General features: G+C 40.6%; 1 protein-coding gene across 1 annotated transcript in view; it reads right to left on the bottom strand.

The window, feature by feature from the left end:
• The window catches only part of GLG1 (golgi glycoprotein 1), a 131,566-nt gene that overhangs the window by 41,272 nt on the left and 69,178 nt on the right, over positions 1-21,116 (bottom strand). Inside the window, exon 2 of the mRNA XM_055413146.2 lies at positions 1,110-1,142. Within this exon, the coding sequence (XP_055269121.1) occupies positions 1,110-1,142 (33 nt within the window). The remainder of the gene's footprint in view (positions 1-1,109; positions 1,143-21,116) is intronic.

Genomic DNA, 21,116 nt, shown 5'->3' with positions numbered 1-21,116 from the left:
ATCTCAAGGGCTTCGTAGACTATTACAGGAAACAGAAGCAAATGTTTGAACACATACTGAGTTAGGAATGGAGGTTAAAACAGGAGGAAAAGGACAAAGACTGCCCAGTGGTGTCTATGGTCAGTGGCAGGTAATGTGACTGCATTTGACTAAGTAATATTTGGTTAATTGAATCATAAGATGTCACAGCAGTAATGCAGTCAGACTTACAAATCTTTATTTTTTCTTTAAATAGTTTTTGAGGTTGTGTTATAGTTTAAAAACCCTACCCCCGTTCATGTTTTCTTCTACTGTTTTTGTGGTGTTTTACTTTAAATCTCTGACCTATCTAGACCTTACCTAGAATAAGTCATCAACTTAAACAGCCAATGTGCTTCTCTGTTCCTGCAGTCTCCCATTCAAAATACCAAATAATGTGGAGGCGGAGAGATTTCTTCCAGTACTATCAGATATATAACTACTCCTCTTTGAAGACACAACTCAAGTATCATCTCCACTATTAAATGTTTCTGGACATCAACCCACCAGGGCAAAATTCACTTTGTGTCCCCACTGTACTCTTACAGGCCTCTGCCGAAGCAGTCAGTACTTTTTGCACAGATGTGATTTCACATCTGTTCCTTTTAACGTTAGACTTCATACAGTATGGAGATATAGATATGACACTGAAAATTAGTCGCAGTTATCTCTGGAGTTCTTATCTGCCAACTCGAACATGTCTCCCTCTTCGAGGTGTTTAGTTGTGTCCAGTTTCTATCAGTGTTGGGACACAGTAGATGACTATATGATGAGATGACTAAATGAACTAACTTTAAAAGACAAAACTCTAAAATCGTAAACTTGACTTGCAAAGAAACAACTTCTTATGGTAGCTGTAACTGAAGAAAAAGTTACGTTTACAAATATTATTTGGCTGAGCCTGCTGGTTTCTACAACGGAGGACTATTTGTAGATTTACCATGGCCCTTAGATAAGGTTAATCTTTCTCTTGTTAAGATTAAGTGCATTTAAGAAAACATTATGCTTCCTAGAACAAAGGAAGAACATCCTAATATCTGTCATCATATACATAAAACACATATGGCAAATTATGGAAAATCCATACTTACATGATTGCAGTCTGAAGAAATTTCATTTTCAGGCTAAAAGGGAAAAAAAAAAGAGACAATGTTAAAAAAAATCCTCTCAAGTTTTCAAACACCAGCAAAATAAACTCAAAACAAGAAATCTGAATATTCAACTGATTATATTTCTTCAACAGGAGGAGCAGATTTTTAGATTGCTGAGGAGGAATATACCAGAAGAGGAGATGAGACATAGTCCCTTGGCAATCCATGGTACAGTCTGGAAATTGGGAAAATGGAGAGGAATGTAGTAAAGAGATAAAGCAACACTGACAGAAGGATCCTTACACGATACTTCATAATTCTGAAAGTTAAAGAGGATCAGGCACAATATATGTGTTCTTGCTTTAAAGAAAGTCAGATATCTGAAAAAAGCAGGCTTACTAAAGAGGGCAAAAAAGGTCTGACAATGATTTACAAATTAGTCTCATGTCACCATTACGGGAAGCAAGGTGGTGGGTACACAGGACCTCCCTGTACTATATTTGTAACCTTAAGAGTCCATAACCTTGCAGGTCTATGATTAAAAATATAACATAAAAAAAACCTATATATTCCCATGAATACATCTGCTCATAAAGTTAGGTACATACAACAGAGAATAAATGAACTTTCATCTCTGTGACAAAAAAGTAGACCAGGTTATGCTTAAAACTGCACAGCTTTGCCATACACTTCTTTAATTTCCTTGTTCATATACTGGTAAAGGAGATACAACTGTCATAATGCACACAATAGTAAAGTACTATTTACTTTGAGTTTCCATAGCTTTCAAACCAGCTCAAGCGAAGTCAATTCTGTCTCCGCTCTATGAAATATTCCTGACAAAGGTTGTAAATGATACCATTTTTCTAAATGAAAAGATTCTCCCTATTCAAGGAAAGAAATAAGGCAGTACAGAAAAGAGAAAATATTAGCAAACTAAACAAACACACCTAGCATCACTTCAAGAAGAAAAAGGTTCTAAGGAACTATTCATTCCACTACAGTATTTAACAGGCATTAATTCTAACATACAAACCCATTTCTGTATGTACTTATAAAATATTGTATTAGAATTGACTTAGATTGCTAGGCAATTGTGAGATTACACCAAACCACCTCCGAACTTTCTCCCTTCTTGTCTAAGTAAGAATAGACATTTTAATGCCTTTCTGATAAGTTTGAGTCTCAGAAATCCGCCTCCATACTGTGAGTTAATACAGCTTAACTCTGTTCCCTTCATTTCAACTCCAAGTGCTTAATTTATAACGCTTAACAGTTTATTTGCAAGAAAGCTTTCTTTTGTTTAGGCAGTTTTCTATCTATCCCCTCTTCATCTATACTTTCCACTTTTTCCAGTCAATCAGCAATTTTACCTCTGTCTCAAAGCACATATGGCAATTAACATCACTAGCATCTCTACTTGTGTTCATTTCCATTAAACAATAACTTTGGTTTAAAGGGCATTCTTGAAAGAAATTCAGAGCACTGGAGAATTTTCAAAGTAGTCAAATAAGATTTAAGTTACTCATGGGAAAAAAGTGTTGCCATGTTTATAGTCCACAAGACTTACATTAGCAAATTAATGACTGTTTTAACGTCCTGCTTCCCTGCAGTGTTAGACTGGATTGTTTCGGCCAGCTTTCCACTCTTAATAGGATTTGATATCCTTTGCCCTTTATCCTGGTAACTCTGCACGGCCTCCTGCTGTGGCCGGAGTACACACCCTGCTCCGCTGAGGTCAGGCCAGGCTGCTGACTTGCTCTGGCCAGTGAGATGTTAGCAGGCGTAATACGAGCAGAGGCTTTAAATGTGCTCGGGTGGGCTTGTGCTCTCAGAGTCTCGCCATTCCCCACGTGAAGAACATGGACAGATAGCTGCAAGGACGAGGAGAGACACATGAAGGAGAAAGCCTTAAGTTTTGAGGATGTTTGCAATGAAGAAAAAAATGACTAACAATGCTATCAGGAAAATGAAATAATAAAAATCTCAAAACCTTTAAGTTGTCATTAACTGCAATGATCTAATTTAGTGAATCATATTAGTAAGTACACAGCACCGCACCTTTTATGAAGGAATGACACAGTCCACAGAGACGTAAGTGAACTGCAAATCTAGAGATCAGGTTTGGTTTTTATCTCTCTCACTGTCTTGATGTGCAATTGACAATAATTTTTTTTCTTTATAGATTTAATTTTCCTATTCACAGAGAGAAGATGACAATATAGGAATGCTATGAGAAAAAGATTATGATGTTAAGCCACCAAGATTCATTGAACAGTTATAAAGAATTTTTAAGTGTAATTACAAATAATTTACTCTCATAAATTTAAAAAAGCCTATAGAATTAAAGGACAGAGTAGTTGTTCAGAACAGAACAGAAACCTGAAAAATACAAAGTAGTAAACCCACAATACCAGCACAAATTAACTCTAGAAGAAAGTATTTAAAAAAAAAAAAAGAAAAATGCTACAATTGAGCACTCAGCCATTTGATAAGAAACCAAAGGACAGAAATCTCAAGGAACAGAAACAGATGTGGGTGCTCATAGGTGTGGTTCTGAGCCTGCACCGCTGCCATGAGGTCACAACCGAGTTACTTCGTCAGACAGCACATCTACTTCTGAAAATCTGTACATGCAGACAGGCGTGATGATCTTTAACCTTAGGATATGAAGAGCATGGGGACTAACACCAGAACTATTAAGGAAGAAGAGGCTGAAGATTGTTTTCCTTTTATTAACAGTGAAATAACACTCTAAATAAAATGATCCCAAGAAATCAATCAACAAGTAAATACTGAATACATATCAAGTACCCAAAACTGTGCCAGGCATTGTTGCGAGATTACAGAGTAAGCCACTGTCCCTAACCACAGGTAGTTTACAATCCAGCTGTAGAAATAAAATAGTGAGTTCAAGTAAATGAGCAAAAGCAGACTTGAGCTGGGCCTGAACGTTCAGACAGGCCCAGGGGCCGTTCCAAAAGGGATGCAACTGAGAAGATTCCCTGGAGCTCAGGAAGAAAATAATTGAAGTTTTCTTTTTTGAAAAACTCATCCTTTAATTTATACTTTAATATTTTTGTTAATATATGTTAGAATAATTGATATTTTATGAATAACACATATCTACTAGGGTAAGCTTAGTAATTTTTTCAAATAATAAGAACATGATGAAGACAGAAAATTGAGAGTTGAAACCTCTCTTCTAACCAGTTTAGGAGTCCTCCACTCAAATTCACCCCTTCAAATCAGAGGCAAAGTGAAGGTTCCTAGCCTGTGGAAGCAGTAAATTAAGAGGCTAAGCTTTGCCACAGAATTAGCTGCTCTCTATTACTCTGGACTTCGAAAAGTCTCCTACATCAAGTGTTTCCTCATTGGAATTTAAAAAACTATTCTCTTAACAATGGAAAACTGGGGGGAGACAAATTTATGAAAACTCTCACAAATAACTTTCTGTTAAATTAACGATCAAACTCTGGAGAAGAGCCTGCTGAAGCTGCATATGTTAGTATCACTAAAAAAATCATTATGAATAGAGGAAAGAGAAAAAGAAGACAATGTGACGCAGCCCCCCAACCTAACAGCAGTGACTAAACAGAAGGAACGCAGTTAATGCTGGATGAGCGATGTGGCAACAGCACTGTGGGAGAGGCAGCCTGAGCACTCTCTCTGTAGCAGACAGCTGACTCCAGTAAAAAAACGTGATGCGTGTAGCAGAAAATAGTAAAAGTTGTCACTGCACTGAGCCAGGTGCTACATTTATTTCTTATCACATGTTGGGGGGCAAGAAAAATGGTACTGTGTCCAGTTCACAGATAAAGATAGTGAAATTCACAGAAATCAAATCACATAATCAAAGGCACATCGCTAGGAGGCAACAGAAACTGAAGTTTATTTAACGATAGTAAATGACAACCAAGGCTTATTGTGATGCTTTCTACCTTGATACTTCCCCCCAAAGTCAGCAGCTCAGGGTGAGCACAATGACGGGGGTACCTTCTGGAGGAGCAAAAAAAGGAAATGTAGACAGGGGACTTTCCTGGTGGTCCAGTGGTTAGGACTGTGTGCTCCCAATGCAGGGGGCCTGGGTTTGATCCCAGGTTAGGGAACCAAGATCCCACATGCCTCATGGCCAAACAAACACCAAACAAAAAAATAAATCAAAGAAAGGTAGACAGGATGAATAAACGGAACAAGTGCTCTAGTTGATTTATTTGATGAATTCAGAGGCCAGCAGCCTGGGTAAGAAACTGGTATTAGATCAACTATGGATCTGGACTGGGGTTTCCCCAGTGGCTCAGTGGTAAAGAATCCGCCTGTCAATGCAGGAGACGCAAGTCTGATGCCTGGGTCAGGAAGATGCCCTGGAGAAGGAAATGGCAACCCACTCCACTATTCTTGCGTGAAGAATCCCATGGACAGAAGAGCCTGGCGGGCTACAGTCCATGGGGCTGCAAAGAGTCGGACACAACTGAGCATGCATGGAAAGGGATCTGGATGAGCCCTTCAAATAACCACAACAGGTTATAAAAAAACTTGATTAGTTCATTTGACTTTTCTGAATCAGTGATTCAAATGTTTGGGATATTACTATACTTCAATCTCCTCACTGGGTAAGTAAGACAAGCTGAAACAGTTGATTTTAAAGGTTTAACACCCCAAACCCTTCCTCTAAGTTCTGTAAACTCAGAATGGGCTTTAAGGAACAGAAATTGTTTGTGTGGGGGGTAGGGGGAGGAAACCCAACAGATTAGCAGTAGTGTCAGCTATAGAAGCTGTGTGATTTTAGATGTGTCACTTCTTTACACCCTAGAGAATAGGCTTTGGACCAAAACAGGGATTTCATCACCTAGGGGTCATGACAGACTTAGGAGTAAGGTTGTCTTGAAAAAGAATACAAACTTCTGTGTGCAAGTATGTTTTCTTGAGAAGAGAATCCACAGCTGTTATCATCATCTCAGAAAGATACATAAGTAAGTCAGAGAAAGACAAATACTGTATGATTATCGCGTATATGAAGAATCTTAAAAAAACAAAAAAAGACACAAATGAATTTATTTACAAAACAGAAACAGACTCACAGACTTAGAAAACAAACTTATGATTACCAGGGGAGAAAGGTAAGAGAGAGGGACAGTTAGTGAGTTTCGGACTGACATGTTCACACTGCTCTATTTTAAATGAATAACCCACAGGGACCTATGGTATAGCACGGGGAACTCTGCTCAATATTATATAACAACATAAATGGGAACAGACTTTCAAAAAGAATATATACATGAATATGTATAACTGAATCACTTTGCTGTACACCTGAAACTAACACAACATTGTTAACTATACTCCAATATAAAACAAAAGTTAAAAAGAAGCCAAACATTAGACAGCCTTTAGACATTACAATAGCAGTCTTCAGAATAATAATCAAAATTCATAATCAAAACTAACGACGCACTGCAATACCGTTGACCCTTGAATGACATGGGTTTGAACTGTATGGGTCCACTTATATTTGGATTTTTTTTTTTAATAAATGTGTACTATGGTTTTTTAAAAAAGAAGCATTTATCTAAGATGATTGAGATTCTCTCCAGCTTTCTGAGTCTATAAAATCTGAGATGTGGAACTTAAAAATAGCAGTAATTGTTGAATTCCACATCTTTTAATGCAGGTGATTTGCATATTATGATTACGGTTTCCTACTGCTTTATCTTAATCATTCTGTGCTGGTCAAAATCAAAACAAACAGGTTTCAGAATATACTGCTGGAAAGGTTGAGTCTGAGTGTTCTCAATTAATTCAACCATCACATCACTTAAGAGGATGATTTTTACAGAGAGTACAAGTCTGGAACTATGATTTCCCCAAAGGCGAATAGGCTGAGTTAATGAGTCTGGCAGGAGAAATTAAAGGAGTCACAAAACTAACTTGGAAGTTGTCCCAGTTTCTAAAACAGAAATGCTTGGGAGTTAGACGGTGTCTAAAATATGAAACATTCTATAATCACATCGACTCAAGTTGAACTACCCACCAGATCATACCTGATACTAAATTAAGTAGCAATAGACTCTATGTATTAATCACCAAGAGAAAACCAACAAATCAGTAGTACTTCTGCTTTCACGGCCTTGCAAAAATCTGAAGGCTAGGAAACAGCCTGATGCCTCCTCTGATTAGGAACATTCTGCTGCAGCAGTAGGTAAATTCTTCTACAAATTTATTCATGAAGGACCCAGTAAACTTCCAATCATATAAGCAATTCATTTATTAACTAGGCCCAAACCACTTCCTTCACACCCACCAAAAAAGCAAACTGAAAACAATACAGTTGGTGATGATGAGATAAACTCAGTCTTTCAGTCTTGGTAAATTTCTCCTGCGCAAGTGTAAACTGAATATTAACCCTCAGTCAGAGTCATAACTAAGTTCCTCTTACTGCCTTACTCTGGCTCAATCAGAAATTTTTTTTTTTTTTTTTGTACCCAGGGATAGCTGCTAAGTATTGTTTTACCAAAACAGTGATCAACATAGGCTTTGTGCCCTCCAACAATGCTCTGATTCACTCAAGAGCTTTGCTTTTATATGATTCTTTAACATTCACCAGTCTTTTCAGAAAGGATTTACGAACAGGTTCAGTGGGAGGTAAAAAGAAACGAAGACATAGAGTTACAGATAGCTGGCTCTCAAGTACATATGATAAGGGAGTTAAAACATGAGTCCATGCCTAACCACCATACAAAGTTGAATGTGGATTGAAGGAGTTAACATTTTAAAGAATGAAAGAAGTACCACCGCCCTTCGTGCGTTAGGATGACAGAAACCAGACAGACTAATAGAGGAGGGAACAACTAAGCGCAGTCTTACAAGGAGGCTGTGACTTGGTGCTATGATACTGTGTGTGGGGTGAGGCAGAGGCAAGGCGGGTTATGTAACGCACAGCACTAAGGTGAGGAGGAGTCGGAGGGCAGAGGTCTGGGCAAGGACACAGGAAGCACTGTGGGGACCATTCTGAGGCAATGGTGAAGGGCTTCCGTGGTGGCTCAGTGGTAAAGAAACTGCCTGCAATGCAGGGGACCCGGGTTTGATCCCTGGGTCGGGAAGATTCCCTGGAGAAGGAAATGGCAACCCGCTCCAGTACTCTTGCCTGGAGAATCCCATGGAGGGAGGAGCACACTTAGCGACCAAACAACAACATATGGGATGTCTCTGTGCTCGGTCACTCAGCCGTGTCCAACTCTCTGCGACCCCATGCAGCACGCTAGGCTTTCCTATCTTTCACAGCCTCCCAGAGCTTGCTCAAGCTCATGTCAAACAATGGTTTGTCTTAGTCCACATTAATACGTTATGCTAAATGCGGTGTGGAGAGTGGTGATTCAATTTATTATTATTTATTTGTGTGCTTCCCCAGTGGGTGGTCTGGGCTAACAACTGGGAAATAATGTGCAAATACTTTTAAAAATAATCTTTAAATGTTTTATTAACTTTGAAGAAGGAATAAGAACAGCTACTTAAGAAACTGGAGACACTTAGGCACTGATCTATTCATAGAGTTTTTACATAGCTCAAGAAGTTTACATCAAATGGGGGAAAAAATAGTAGCAAAGACCTATATACTATAAACAAAAAAGATTCAGAAAAATCCATCTCTAGAAAGCAGGTCATAAGGACTCATAGACTTCACTGAATATAGAAGAATCAAAGAGCGCAACATAAAGCCTTCTGCTGGGGACATAAAGGTAGAAGCTAGGCCATGGTGTCAAAGAAAAGATCTTTTTCCTCCTAATCTAAATGTTTTGCTTCCAGTCTGGGTTCAGAGAAAGTTCCTGATCATTTGTACTGGTTGTTAGTCAAGGTCCTTTTCATGTTTGCTTTCTTGGTTTTCATTTCACCCAGCTCTTGCAATTGCCTGTTGCTCAGCCTTTGCATTCCAACTGTTTTCCAATCACTGTGCATTCTGTGCAAACAAGGCAGCAACTTCCCTAGCCTCAATCTTCTCTTCCTCTTCTCCAAGAGCAGACACAGTGACAAAGCAGAATGTGCCCATGTCTTTAGTCTATTTGGTCATTATTGCCTTCTTAGGAGGCTCTTGCTTCTGAGATATATATATATATATATATATATCAGTTCAGTTCAGTTATTCAGTCGAGTCCGACTCTTTGCCACCCCATGGACTGCAGCACACCAGGCTTCCCTGTCCGTCACCAACCCCGGAGATTACTCAAACTCATGTCCTTCGAGTTGGTGATGCCATCCAACAATCTCATCCTCTGTCGTCCCCTTTTCCTTCTGCCCTCAATCGTTCCCAGCATCAGGGTCTTTTCCAATGAGTCAGTTCTTTGCATCAGGTGGCCAAAGTATTGGACTTTCAGTTTCAGCATCAGTCCTTCCAATGAATACTCAGGTTTGATTACCTTTAGGATTGACTGGTTTGATCTCCTTGCAGTTCAAGGGACTCGCAAGACTCTTCTTCAACACCACAGTTCAAAAGCAGCAATTCTTTGGCGTTAGCTTTCTTTATAGTCCAACTCTCACATCCATACATGACTACTGGAAAAACTACAGCCTTGACTAGACATACCTTTGTCAGCAAGTAATGTCTCTGCTTTTTAATATGCTGTCTAGGTTGGTCAAAAGACTAGCTTTTCTTCCAAGGAGCAAGCGGCTTTTAAATTCATGGCTGCAGTCACCATGTGCAGTGATTTTGGAGTCCAAGAAAATAAAGTCTGTTTCCACTGTTTCCCCATCTATTTGCCACGAGGTGACGGGACCAGATACCATGATCTTAGTTTTCTGAATGTTGAGTTTTAAGTTAACTTTTTCCTTCTTCTCTTCCACTTTCATCAAGAGGCTCTTAAGTTCTTCATCGCTTTCTGCAACAAGGGTGGTGTCATCGCATATCTGAGGTTATTGATATTTCTCCCAGAAATCTTGATTCCAGCCTGTGCTTCATCCAGCCCAAACGGAAATCTTGATTCTAGTTTGTGCTTCATCCAGCCCGGAATTTTGCATGATGTATTCTGCATATAAGTTAAATAAGCAGGGTGACAATACACAGCCTTGACGTACTCCTTTCCCGATTTGGAACCAGTCTGTTGTTCCATGTCCAGTTCTAACTGTTGCTTCCTGACCTGCATATAGGTTTCTCAGGAGGCAGGTAAGGTGGTCTGGTATTCCCATCTCTTAAAGAATTTTCCACAGTTTGTTGTGGTCTACACAGTCAAAGGCTTTGGCATAATCAATAAAGCAGAAGTAGATGTTTTTCTGGAACTCTCTGATTTTTCTATGATCCAGTAGATGTTGGCAATGTGATCTCTGGTTCTCCTGTTTTTTCTAAATCCAGCTTGAACATCTGGACATTCACAATTCAGATACAGTTTAAGCCTGGGTTGGAGAATTTTGAGCATGACTTTACTAGTGTGTGAGATGAGTGCAATTGTGTGGTGGTTTGAGCATTCACTGGCTGTCTTTGGGTTTGGAATGAAAACTGACCTTTTCCAGTCCTGTGGCCACTGCTGAGTTTTCCAAATTTGCTGGCATATTGAGTGCAGCACTTTCATAGCATCATCTTTTAGGACTTGAAATAGCTCAACTGGAATTCTATCACCTCCACTAGCTTTGTTCGTAGTGATGCTTTCTAAGGCCCACTTGACTGCACATTCCAAGATGTCTGGCTCCAGGTGAGTGATCACACCATCGTGATTATCTTGGTCATGAAGCTCTTTTTTATATTTCTGTCCTTTATCGAGCCCATCTTTGCATGAAATGTTCCCTTGGTATCTCTAATTTTCTTGAAGAGATCTCTAGTCTTTCCCATTCTGTTGTTTTCCTCTGTTTCTTTGCATTGACCGCTGAGGAAGCTTTCTTATCTCTCCTTGCTACTCTTTGGAACTCTGCATTCAGATGCTTATATCTTTCCTTTTCTCCTTCGCTTTTCGCTTCTCTTTTCACAGCTATTTGTAAGGCCTCCTCAGACAGCCATTTTGCCTTTCTGCATTTTTCTTGGAGATGGTCTTGATCACTACCTCCTGCACAATGTCACGAACCTCTGTCCATAGTTCATCAGGCACTCTATCTATCAGATCTAATTCCTTGAATCTATTTCTCACTTCCACTGTATAATCATAAGGGATTTGATTTAGGTCATACCTGGATGGTCCAGTGGTTTTCCCTACTTTCTTCAATTTAAGTTTGAATTTGGTAATAAGGAGTTCATGACCTGAGCCACAGTCAGCTCCTGGTCTTGTTTTCGCTGACTGTATAGAGCTTCTCCATCTTTGGCTGCAAAGAATATAATCAATCTGATTTCAGTATTGACCATCTGGTGACGTCCATGTGATGAATATTCTGTTGCATTGTTGGAAGAGGGTATTTGCTATGACCAGTGTGTTCTTTTGGCAAAACTCTATTAGCCTCTGCCCTCCTTCATTTTGTACTCCAAGGCCAAATTTGTCTGTTACTCCAGATATCTCTTGACTTCCTACTTGTGCATTCCAGTCCTCTATGATGAAAATGACATCATTTTGGGGTGTTAGTTCTAGAAGGTCTTGCAGAACCGTCTTCATAGAACCGTTCAACTTCAGCTTCTTTTGCATTATTGGCTGGGGTAAAGACTTGGATTACTGTGATACTGAATGGTTTGTCTTGGAAAGGAACAGAGATCATTCTGTCATTTTTGAGATATGACCCAAGTACTGCATTTTGGACTCTTTTGTTGACTATAAGGTCTATTCCATTTCTTCAAAGAGGTTCTTGCCCACAGTGTGTGTGGGTGTCAGTCACTGAGTCGTGTCCGGCTCTTTGTGACCCCATGGACTGCAGCCCACCTGGCTCCTCCGTCCATGGGATTCTCCAGGCAAGAATACTGGAGTGGGTTGCCATTTCCTTCTCCATCTTGCCGACAATATAAATATATAATATATACATTTATATTATATGTATATTTTAAATATGACATATGTATTTCATTTTCCCAAAACCCCGGCCAAACTTGACTATTACTCCATCCAAATGGAGGTCATGGCCGCATTCTTCAGCTGGGACTGGTAGAAGACTAGCAGTCTACAGTTTGTACATTTCTCCCTGCATGTCCTTTAATACTTCTGGCCTCCAAAGACACGTAGGTGTCTTCATCTTGTGTTACAAAACTCGTGGGTATGTTTGACAGCATCAGTCACGTAGGACAACCCTGGGGACTCATGGGTAATTTCTATGCCAGTCCAGCACCAGGACTATCTGGCAGCATGAACAGCAGACATCAAGGGGCTTCTCACTGTCATCACATGCCAGCCCCCACCCCCGTTAGAGGCATTGGAGTGGACTACTGACTAGAGCAGTAGGTAGAGTTCAGAGACACAGCCCAAAGACACAACACGAAGAATAATGGAGAGTTATTATATATACATCTATAGGAACATGATGCAATTTAAAAGGATAAAAGATAAATAGGCAAGGTCCCCCCAACAAACTAGAGCCCATTTATCCTTGGTTCTTGGACAGTCAGGGTATTAAGATGAGGTCAAGACTTACTTTCTTGTACCTTTAAAATGAAAATAACTTCAGTGGTCTTTATGATATATATAAAATAGTAGGAATTAGCAAATGGGTCTGCTTGAGTTCAGGTATTACTTACTCATATATAAAAAATACTGGCAAAAGACTTGCAGCTTTGTCAAGTGCTAATTCATTCACCTTCAGTGAGGTTTTAGCCCTATTTTAAAAATATGAAAGCATAATAATGTAGCTCATTACTAGACTTAAGAGCCCCCCAAACTGATCAACTCCTGACTCACTAACAGAAGGATCCATACCCATGAAGATGGTTTATCTCAAAATTTAATTCAAGAAATCAAATTACATCTTATTTTTGCTTAAGAGAACTCTACAGCTAGTTAAAAATAACCAAATGGAAACACTCAAAATTAGTCAAATTTATCTATCTTCTGTGCCTAGAGCAGGGAATGGCAAATATGGATATAACAATCTAGTTACTGAACATGAAATACATCATTACATTATGGCCAAAAGGATAGATATTTGGTTATGGTTTTACAAATCTTAAATTTATTAAAAAATGTAAATTACAAAATCAAGTAATGTTCTATACCCTAAGAAATACTGTGAACTCCTTCCCCATCTCCCCCCATTTTACTACCCTGAATTAGAAATAAACGATATGAGACAGGTCATCCACAAAAGATGTTTAGAGATATTTCTTTTCCCCTGTAGGGCTCACCCAATCTTTTTCATCAGCTTTCCATTTGGGACCACTTCACTACTGCGAATGAACAAGTTTTTCTGGAATGAAATCATCTGCGTGAGAGCCTATAATCAGCGAGGAGGGAAGAGTTACCGCCTACTCACTCACTCATTTTTTTTTTTTTCTCTCCCTAGGAGAAGACTTAGAAATTTAGAATCCAGTTTGGTCCTAATTTGGGGGGGAAGAAAACAGAGTCAAGTGTTCTATCAAAAGCTTGGCCAGATTTCCCTTTAAGCCCCGTGGGAAGGAATCTTAGACAAGTCTATCAACATGGCTTCCAGCCGCAGCAGGCAAAAGAGATGAAAGACCTTGTGTTTCATCTCCCAGTTTCATGGATAAAGTCCGTTTTGGTGCCCATGTTACAGAAGTGACACCTAGAGCATTATCCTTCAGACTCAAGTGGCTAATATCTATAAATTACTCTGTGGACAATTCATCAAAGACGACACACTCCTGCGAACTGTTAGGGTGTAAAACCACTACTACTGCTGTCCCACTATAAAAACACAGCCTCAAAATTCTTCCAAAACAGCTACTCACAGTATCTTCACTGCCTCATAAAGTAAACGCCGCCAACAGACCCCTCAGTTCACCACGTCTGAGAGGCAACATGGTACAGAGACCTATGGACTAAGAGCCAGGAAAGCTTAAGCTCTGATTGCAGTTCTGTGGCACATTCACTGTATAACAAGCCTCCATTCTTTAGGCTTCAAAGTTCATGTCCACGAAATAGATAAATCTTACTTCACATACTTCACAGGGCTGCAGAAGATAATACTGGCCCTTCCATCTCTGCACATAATAAAATCAAATAAACACCAAAAACAACATAATTCATGGAGGCAAAGAATTCAAAATCTATGACATACATATTTGATTGTATCTGTATATATTATCTCTGAAAGGACACATACAAGTATTATTCAGTATATAACCTTTTGTACTTTTTGATTTTTGTACCACACGCAAAAAAGAAAAAAAGGAAAACCGAAGATAATTCTATTTTAAGACAAACATTTCTGAAAATATTTGGAATATATCTTCATGTTTGGGGCAAAAAGGAAGTTTAATGATATACTCTTCCCAGTCCATATTTTTCTTTTTCCTCTTCCACTGTCTATTCCATATCAGGTAGTGGTGGGGAGGAAATAGGCAACATCCATATCCTAGACCAGATCAAGTCCCCAGATGATAATGTCCCATTCTCCAGGCTAGGATGATCTTAAAAGGGGGTTGATAACTAAAACCAACTCTGTCAATAAAACTTAAGGCTGTAGACCACCCATGTTAAATATACATAATTGTTGTTTCAGAAAATCTTTCCCTGCTGCTGCTGCACTTCAGTCGTGTCCGACTATGTGTGGCCCCACAGACGGCAGCCCATGAGGCTCCCCCATCCCTGGGATTCTCCAGGCAAGAACACTGGAGTGGGTTGCCATTTCCTTCTCCAATGCATGAAAGTGGAAAGTGAAAGTGAAGTCACTCAGTCGTGTCAAGCGTTAAGTCACTCAGCTGTGTCCAACTTTTTGTGACCCCGTGGACTGTAGCCCACCAGGTTCTTCTGTCCATGAAATTCTCCAGGTAAGAATATTGGAGTGGGTTGCTGTTCCCTTCTCCAGGGGATCTTCCCAACCCAGGGATCGAACCCATATTTCTCACACTGTAGGCAGATTCTTAACCATTTGAGCTACCAGGGAAGTCAACAAGACTAAATTAACACTGTTTGATTCAAGGAATTCCTAAAGATAAATCTGTCAGAGACTTGAGTATTCTCATCCAAGCAAACAGCCTATTAATGAATCAACAGATTATGTATCAAGAATTCAAATACACTCAGAACTTACAACAGTATCTTAAAAATTTTGATCATCACAATTATTATTCTTCAGAAGAGTATTGGGAAATCTAATGTCTAACACGACTGAGCGACTGAACGGAATGTCTAAAATACAAAGCTTTGATTTCAGGTCTCTTGATTCTTTACTTTACACTAGAAACATAGACGGAGAAGGCAGTGGCACCCCACTCCAGTACTCTTGCCTGGAGAATCCCATGGATGGAGGAGTCTGGTGGGCTACAGTCCATGAGGTCGCGCAGAGTCGGACACGACTGAAGCGACTTAGCAGCAGCAGCAGCAGAAACACAGAAAAGAAGGATCTATGACTACAGACAAGTTCACTATTTCAAAGAAAATATTGTAAATTCTGACATGTGATATTAATACAAATGAAATGCCTCATGGACCACAAAAAAGGACAGACCAAGTAACCAATAAGTGAGCCTCAGAAAGCACCTAAAAGCATTTTCCCAACTGAAATCTTACTAAATAATCCACATCACAGAGCTTGATTATGGAAAGGCTCTCTGCATTAGGGAGAGCATAACTGTATCTACTCAGAAGCAAGAGCTAGTATCTAACAACTTCAGACATAGTTTTCTTTCAGTTTCACAAGGAGGAAAAAAAAAAAAAAGACTCGGGCGAGAGGAATAATAGAAAGTCAATTTTGGATTGCGCTTTCTCTAAATAGCTTGCTTTTGGTGCCAAGGAACTTTTTTTAATCTCCTACCTAGACTCTCTATGATCTTTATTTTCACCTCAGTATGCAAGAAGAAAAGCTTCAAGCACTTACATAAAACTTCTCTCTGTAATACGTACTAAATAAAATGCACAAAATGCAACATTCTAAGACATATTTAAAATGAATACTTTAACTGTAAGCTATACCGCACAATTGCACTCATCTCACACGCTAGTGCTCAAAATTCTCCAAGCCAGGCTTCAGCAATATGTGAACCGTGAACTCCCAGATGTTCAAGCAGGTTTTAGAAAAGGCAGAGGCACCAGAGATCAAATTACCAACATCCACTGGATCATGGAGAAAGCAAGAGAGTTCCAGAAAAACATCTATTTCTGCTTCACTGACTATGCCAAAGCCTTTGACTGTGTGGATCACAATAAACTGTGGAAAATTCTGAAAGAGATGGGAATACCAGACCACCTGACCTGCCTCTTGAGAAACCTGTATGCAGGTCAGGAGGCAACAGTCAGAACTGTACATGGAACAACTGACTGGTTCCAAATAGGAAAAGGAGTACGTCAAAGCTGTATATTGTCACCTCGCTTATTTAACTTATATGCAGAGAACATCATGAGAAACGCTGGGCTGGAAGAAGCACAAACTGGAATCAAGATTGCCAGGAGAAATATCAATAATCTCAGATATGCAGATGACACTACCCTTATGGCAGAAAGTGAAGAGGAACTAAAAAGCCTCTTGAGGAAAGTGAAAGAGGAGAGTGAAAAGGTTGGCTTGAAGCTCAACATTCAGAAAACAAAGATCATGGCATCTGGTCCCATCACTTCATGGGAAATAGATGGAAAAACAGTTGAAACAGTGTCAGACTTTATTTTTGGGGGCTCCAAAATCACTGCAGATGCTGATTGCAGCCATGAAATTAAAAGACGCTTACTCCTTGGAAGGAAAGTTATGACCAACCTAGATAGTATATTAAAAAGCAGAGACATTACTTTGCCAACAAAGGTCCAGCTAGTCAAGGCTATGGTTTTTCCCGTGGTCATGTATGGATGTGAGAGTTGGACTGTGAAGAAAGCTGATCGCTGAAGAATTGATGCTTTTGAACTGTGGTGCTGGAGAAGACTCTTGAGAGTCCCTTGGACTGCAAGGAGATCCAACCAGTCCATTCTAAAGGAGATCAATCCTGGGTGTTCATTGGAAGGACTGATGCTAAAGCTGAAACTGCAATACTTTGGCCACCTCATGAGACGAGTTGACTCACTGGAAAAGAGTCTGATGCTGGGAAAGGTTGGGGGCGGGAGGAGAAGGGGACGACCGAGAATGAGATGGCTGGATGGCATCACCGACTCTGTGGACATGAGTTTGAGTGAACTCCGGGAGTTGGTGATGGACAGGGAGGCCTGGCGTGCTGTGATTCATGGGGTCGTGGAGAGTCGGACATGACTGAGCGACTGAACTGAACTGATAGTGTACACAACTTCATACCTACTCTGAGTCATTTGTCTGGTTAAGAATCTTACAATATTATGAATGTGGTGGCTACTTATGCCATTAACATAAAGAATTCAGAAGCATATACATAAGCCAAATATGTGATCCATGACAGATTTTTTTAAAAATTTAGTATATAATTCACATGAAGACATTTTAGAATATAACATCTAATCAACTTACTAAAAACTTTTTCCTGGTGTTTCAGACGGTAAAGAATCTACCTGCAATGAAGGAGACTGGGGTTCGATCCCTGGGTCAGGAAGATTCCCTGGAGAAGAGAATGGCAACGCACTCCAGTAATCCTGCTTGGAGAATTCCATGGACAGAGGAGCCTGGCAGGCTACAGTCCATGGGGTCACAAAGGGTCAGATGTGACTGAGCAATTAACACTAACTAATTAAAAACTTTTAGCCAGAATTTTAATTTTTAAACTTTATCTCAAAATTACCAAATACACATTTTAAAACATAAAATAATATGGGATAGTTTTGGCCTAACAGCAAGTTAATGAAGTTTGAAAAGAAAGTGAAGGTATTAATACTGCCTTTCTAAAAGGCTTGACACTGAACAAATGACCTCAACATCCATGACTTACCAAGTAACCTGTTAGACTGGTCACTAATTTGTTCCTGCCTCCAAGACAGAGAAACAGGCTGAAAATTGACAACTGAAAACTGACTTCTCTAGTTTAAAACAGTATCTTATAAGTTCATTTTGGGAGCATTAAAAGTGCATGCAACTCAATAACAAAAAAACAAATAAACCAATCAAAAAATGGGCAGAAAACCTAAAGAGACATTTTCTCCAAAGAATAAATACAAATAGCTAATAGGCACAAGGCACAAAATGCTCAAGGTCACTAATTATTAGAGAAATGCAAATCAAAACTACAATGAGATATCACCTCACACTGGTCAAAATGGCAATCACTAAAAAGTTTACAAATAACAAATGCTGGAAAGGCTATGGAGAAAAGGTGTATTCCCTTCTGTACTGTTGCTGGGAATATAAGCTGGAGTAGCCTCTGTGGAAAACAGTATGGAAGTTCCTCAAAAAAACAAAAATCAGAGATGCTGTATGATCCAGCAGTCCCACTCCTGGGCATATAACTGGACAAAAATATAATTCGAAAAGATATATATAGCCTTATGGTCACAGCAACACTATTCACAACAGCCAAAACATGGAAACAACCTAAATGTCCATCAACAGATGAATGCACAAAGACAGCTATAAAAAAGAATGAAACAATGCCATCTGCAGCAACATGGATGGACCCAGAGATTAAACCAAGTGAAGTAAGTAGAAAGAGAAAGACAAACACCATGTGATATCACTAACACATGGAATCGAAAACAGACTCACAGACACAGGGAACAGGCCTGTGGTTGCCAAGAGGGAGATGGATGGGGAAGGATGGATGGGGAATTTGGGTTAGCAAATGCAAATAATTATATATAGAATGGATAAACAAGGTCCTACTGTATAGCACAGAGAACTATATCCAACATCCTGTGATAAACCATAGTGGGAAAGAATATAAAAAAGAATGTGTGTGTATATATATAAACATACATACATATATATAAATATATATACACACACACAGATATATATAACTGAATCAGTTTGCGGTACAGAAGAAATTAACATAGAATTGTAAACCAATTATACGTCAATAAAAAAAGTTCCTAAATGTTTCCGGCTTTATTTTGCTTCCTTTCCCCCCTGGAGGTGGTAGTACCTCAGTTAAAAACAGTATCAAAAAAATTCCTAAAAATATAAGTTACCTCTTTAATCTTTACCCTGTTTCACCAGTAGCTTTTTCAATATAATTATACATCTTCTCTAAAAATCTCAGGGAAAAAAATAGAAAAAAATGAATAGCAGATTCTTTTTTTCCAAAGATGATTAATCACTTTCGCCTTTGAATTTGAGATTAAGTAGATCTAGCCTACATAAAGACGCCGGCCCCGGCGGCGCAGACGCGACGCGAGAGACGCCGGCCCCGGCGGCGCAGACGCGACGCGAGAGACGCCGGCCCCGGCGGCGCAGACGCGACGCGAGAGACGCCGGCCCCGGCGGCGCAGACGCGACGCGAGAGACGCCGGCCCCGGCGGCGCAGACGCGACGCGAGAGACGCCGGCCCCGGCGGCGCAGACGCGACGCGAGAGACGCCGGCCCCGGCGGCGCAGACGCGACGCGAGAGACGCCGGCCCCGGCGGCGCAGACGCGACGCGAGAGACGCCGGCCCCGGCGGCGCAGACGCGACGCGAGAGACGCCGGCCCCGGCGGCGCAGACGCGACGCGAGAGACGCCGGCCCCGGCGGCGCAGACGCGACGCGAGAGACGCCGGCCCGGGCGCAACGAGCCACGCAAAGAGGTGCGGCCGTGAAGAGCTACCCCACGCCTGAGGCCAGGGCCGGCGGCCGAGAGGAGCTACCCCACGTCCAACAGGCGGTGGCTGCGCGGGCGCAGGAGGGCCGAGAGGAGCTACTCCGCGTTCAAGGTCAGGAGGGGGGGCCTTGAGGAGATACCCCTCGTCCAAGGTAAGGTACAGCAGCTGCACTTTGCTGGAGCGGCTGTGAAGAGATTTTCCACGACCAAGGTAAGGGAAACCGAAATAAGACGGTAGGTATTGCTAGGGGGCACCAGAGGGCAGACAAACTGAAATCATAATCACAGGAAACTAGCTGATCTAATCACATGGACCACAGCCGAATGTGGTCCCCTGGAGAAGGGAATGGCAAACCACTTCAGTATACTTGCCTTGAGAACCCCGTGAACAGTAACAAAGGGCAAAATGATAGGATACTGAATGAGGAATTCCCCAGGTCGGTAGGTGCCCAGTATGCTACTGGAGCTCAGTGGAGAAATAACTATAGAAGGAATAAAGGGATGGAGCAAAAGCAAAACCAATACCCAGTTGTGGATGTGACCAATGATAGAAACAAGGTCCGGTGCTGTAAAGAGCAATATTGCATAGGAACCTGGAATGTTAGGTCCATGAATCAAGGCAAATTGGAAGTGGTCAAACAGGAGATGGCAAGAGTGAATGTCGACATTCTAGGAATCAGTGAACTAAAATGGACTGGAATGGGTGAATTTAACTCGGATGACCATTATATCTACTACTGTGGGCAGGAATCCCTTAGAAGAAATGGAGTAGCCATCATGGTCAACAAAAGAGTCCGAAATGCAGTACTTGGATGCAATCTTAAAAATGACAGGATGATTTCTGTTCGTTTCCAAGGCAAACCATTCAATATTACAGTAATCCAGGCCTATGCCCCAACCAGTAATGCTGAAGAAGCCGAAGTTAATCGGTTCTATGAAGACCTACAAGACCTTTTTAGAACTAACACCCAAAAAAGATGTCCTTTTCATTATAGGGGACTGGAATGCAAAAGTAGGAAGTCAAGAAACACCTGGAGTAACTGGCAAATTTGGCCTTGGAGCACGGAATGAAGCAGGGCAAAGGCTAATAGAGTTTTGTCAAGAGAATGTACTGGTCATAGCAAACACCCTCTTCCAACAACACAAGAGAAGACTCTACACATGGACATCACCAGATGGTCAACACCGAAATCAGATTGATTATATTCTTTGCAACCAAAGATGGAGAAGCTGTATACAGTTAGCGAAAACAAGACCAGGAGCTGACTGTGGCTCAGATCATGAACTCCTTATTGCGAAGTTCAGACTTAAATTGAAGAAAGT

This window comes from Moschus berezovskii, chromosome 22 (assembly GCF_049115385.1).
Source record: "Moschus berezovskii isolate FMDL1 chromosome 22, NW_MosBer_1.0, whole genome shotgun sequence".
In the NCBI taxonomy this organism is placed as follows: domain Eukaryota; kingdom Metazoa; phylum Chordata; class Mammalia; order Artiodactyla; family Moschidae; genus Moschus; species Moschus berezovskii.
Note: the sequence above shows the minus strand (reverse complement) of the source record. Positions and strands in the feature narration are given on the sequence as shown.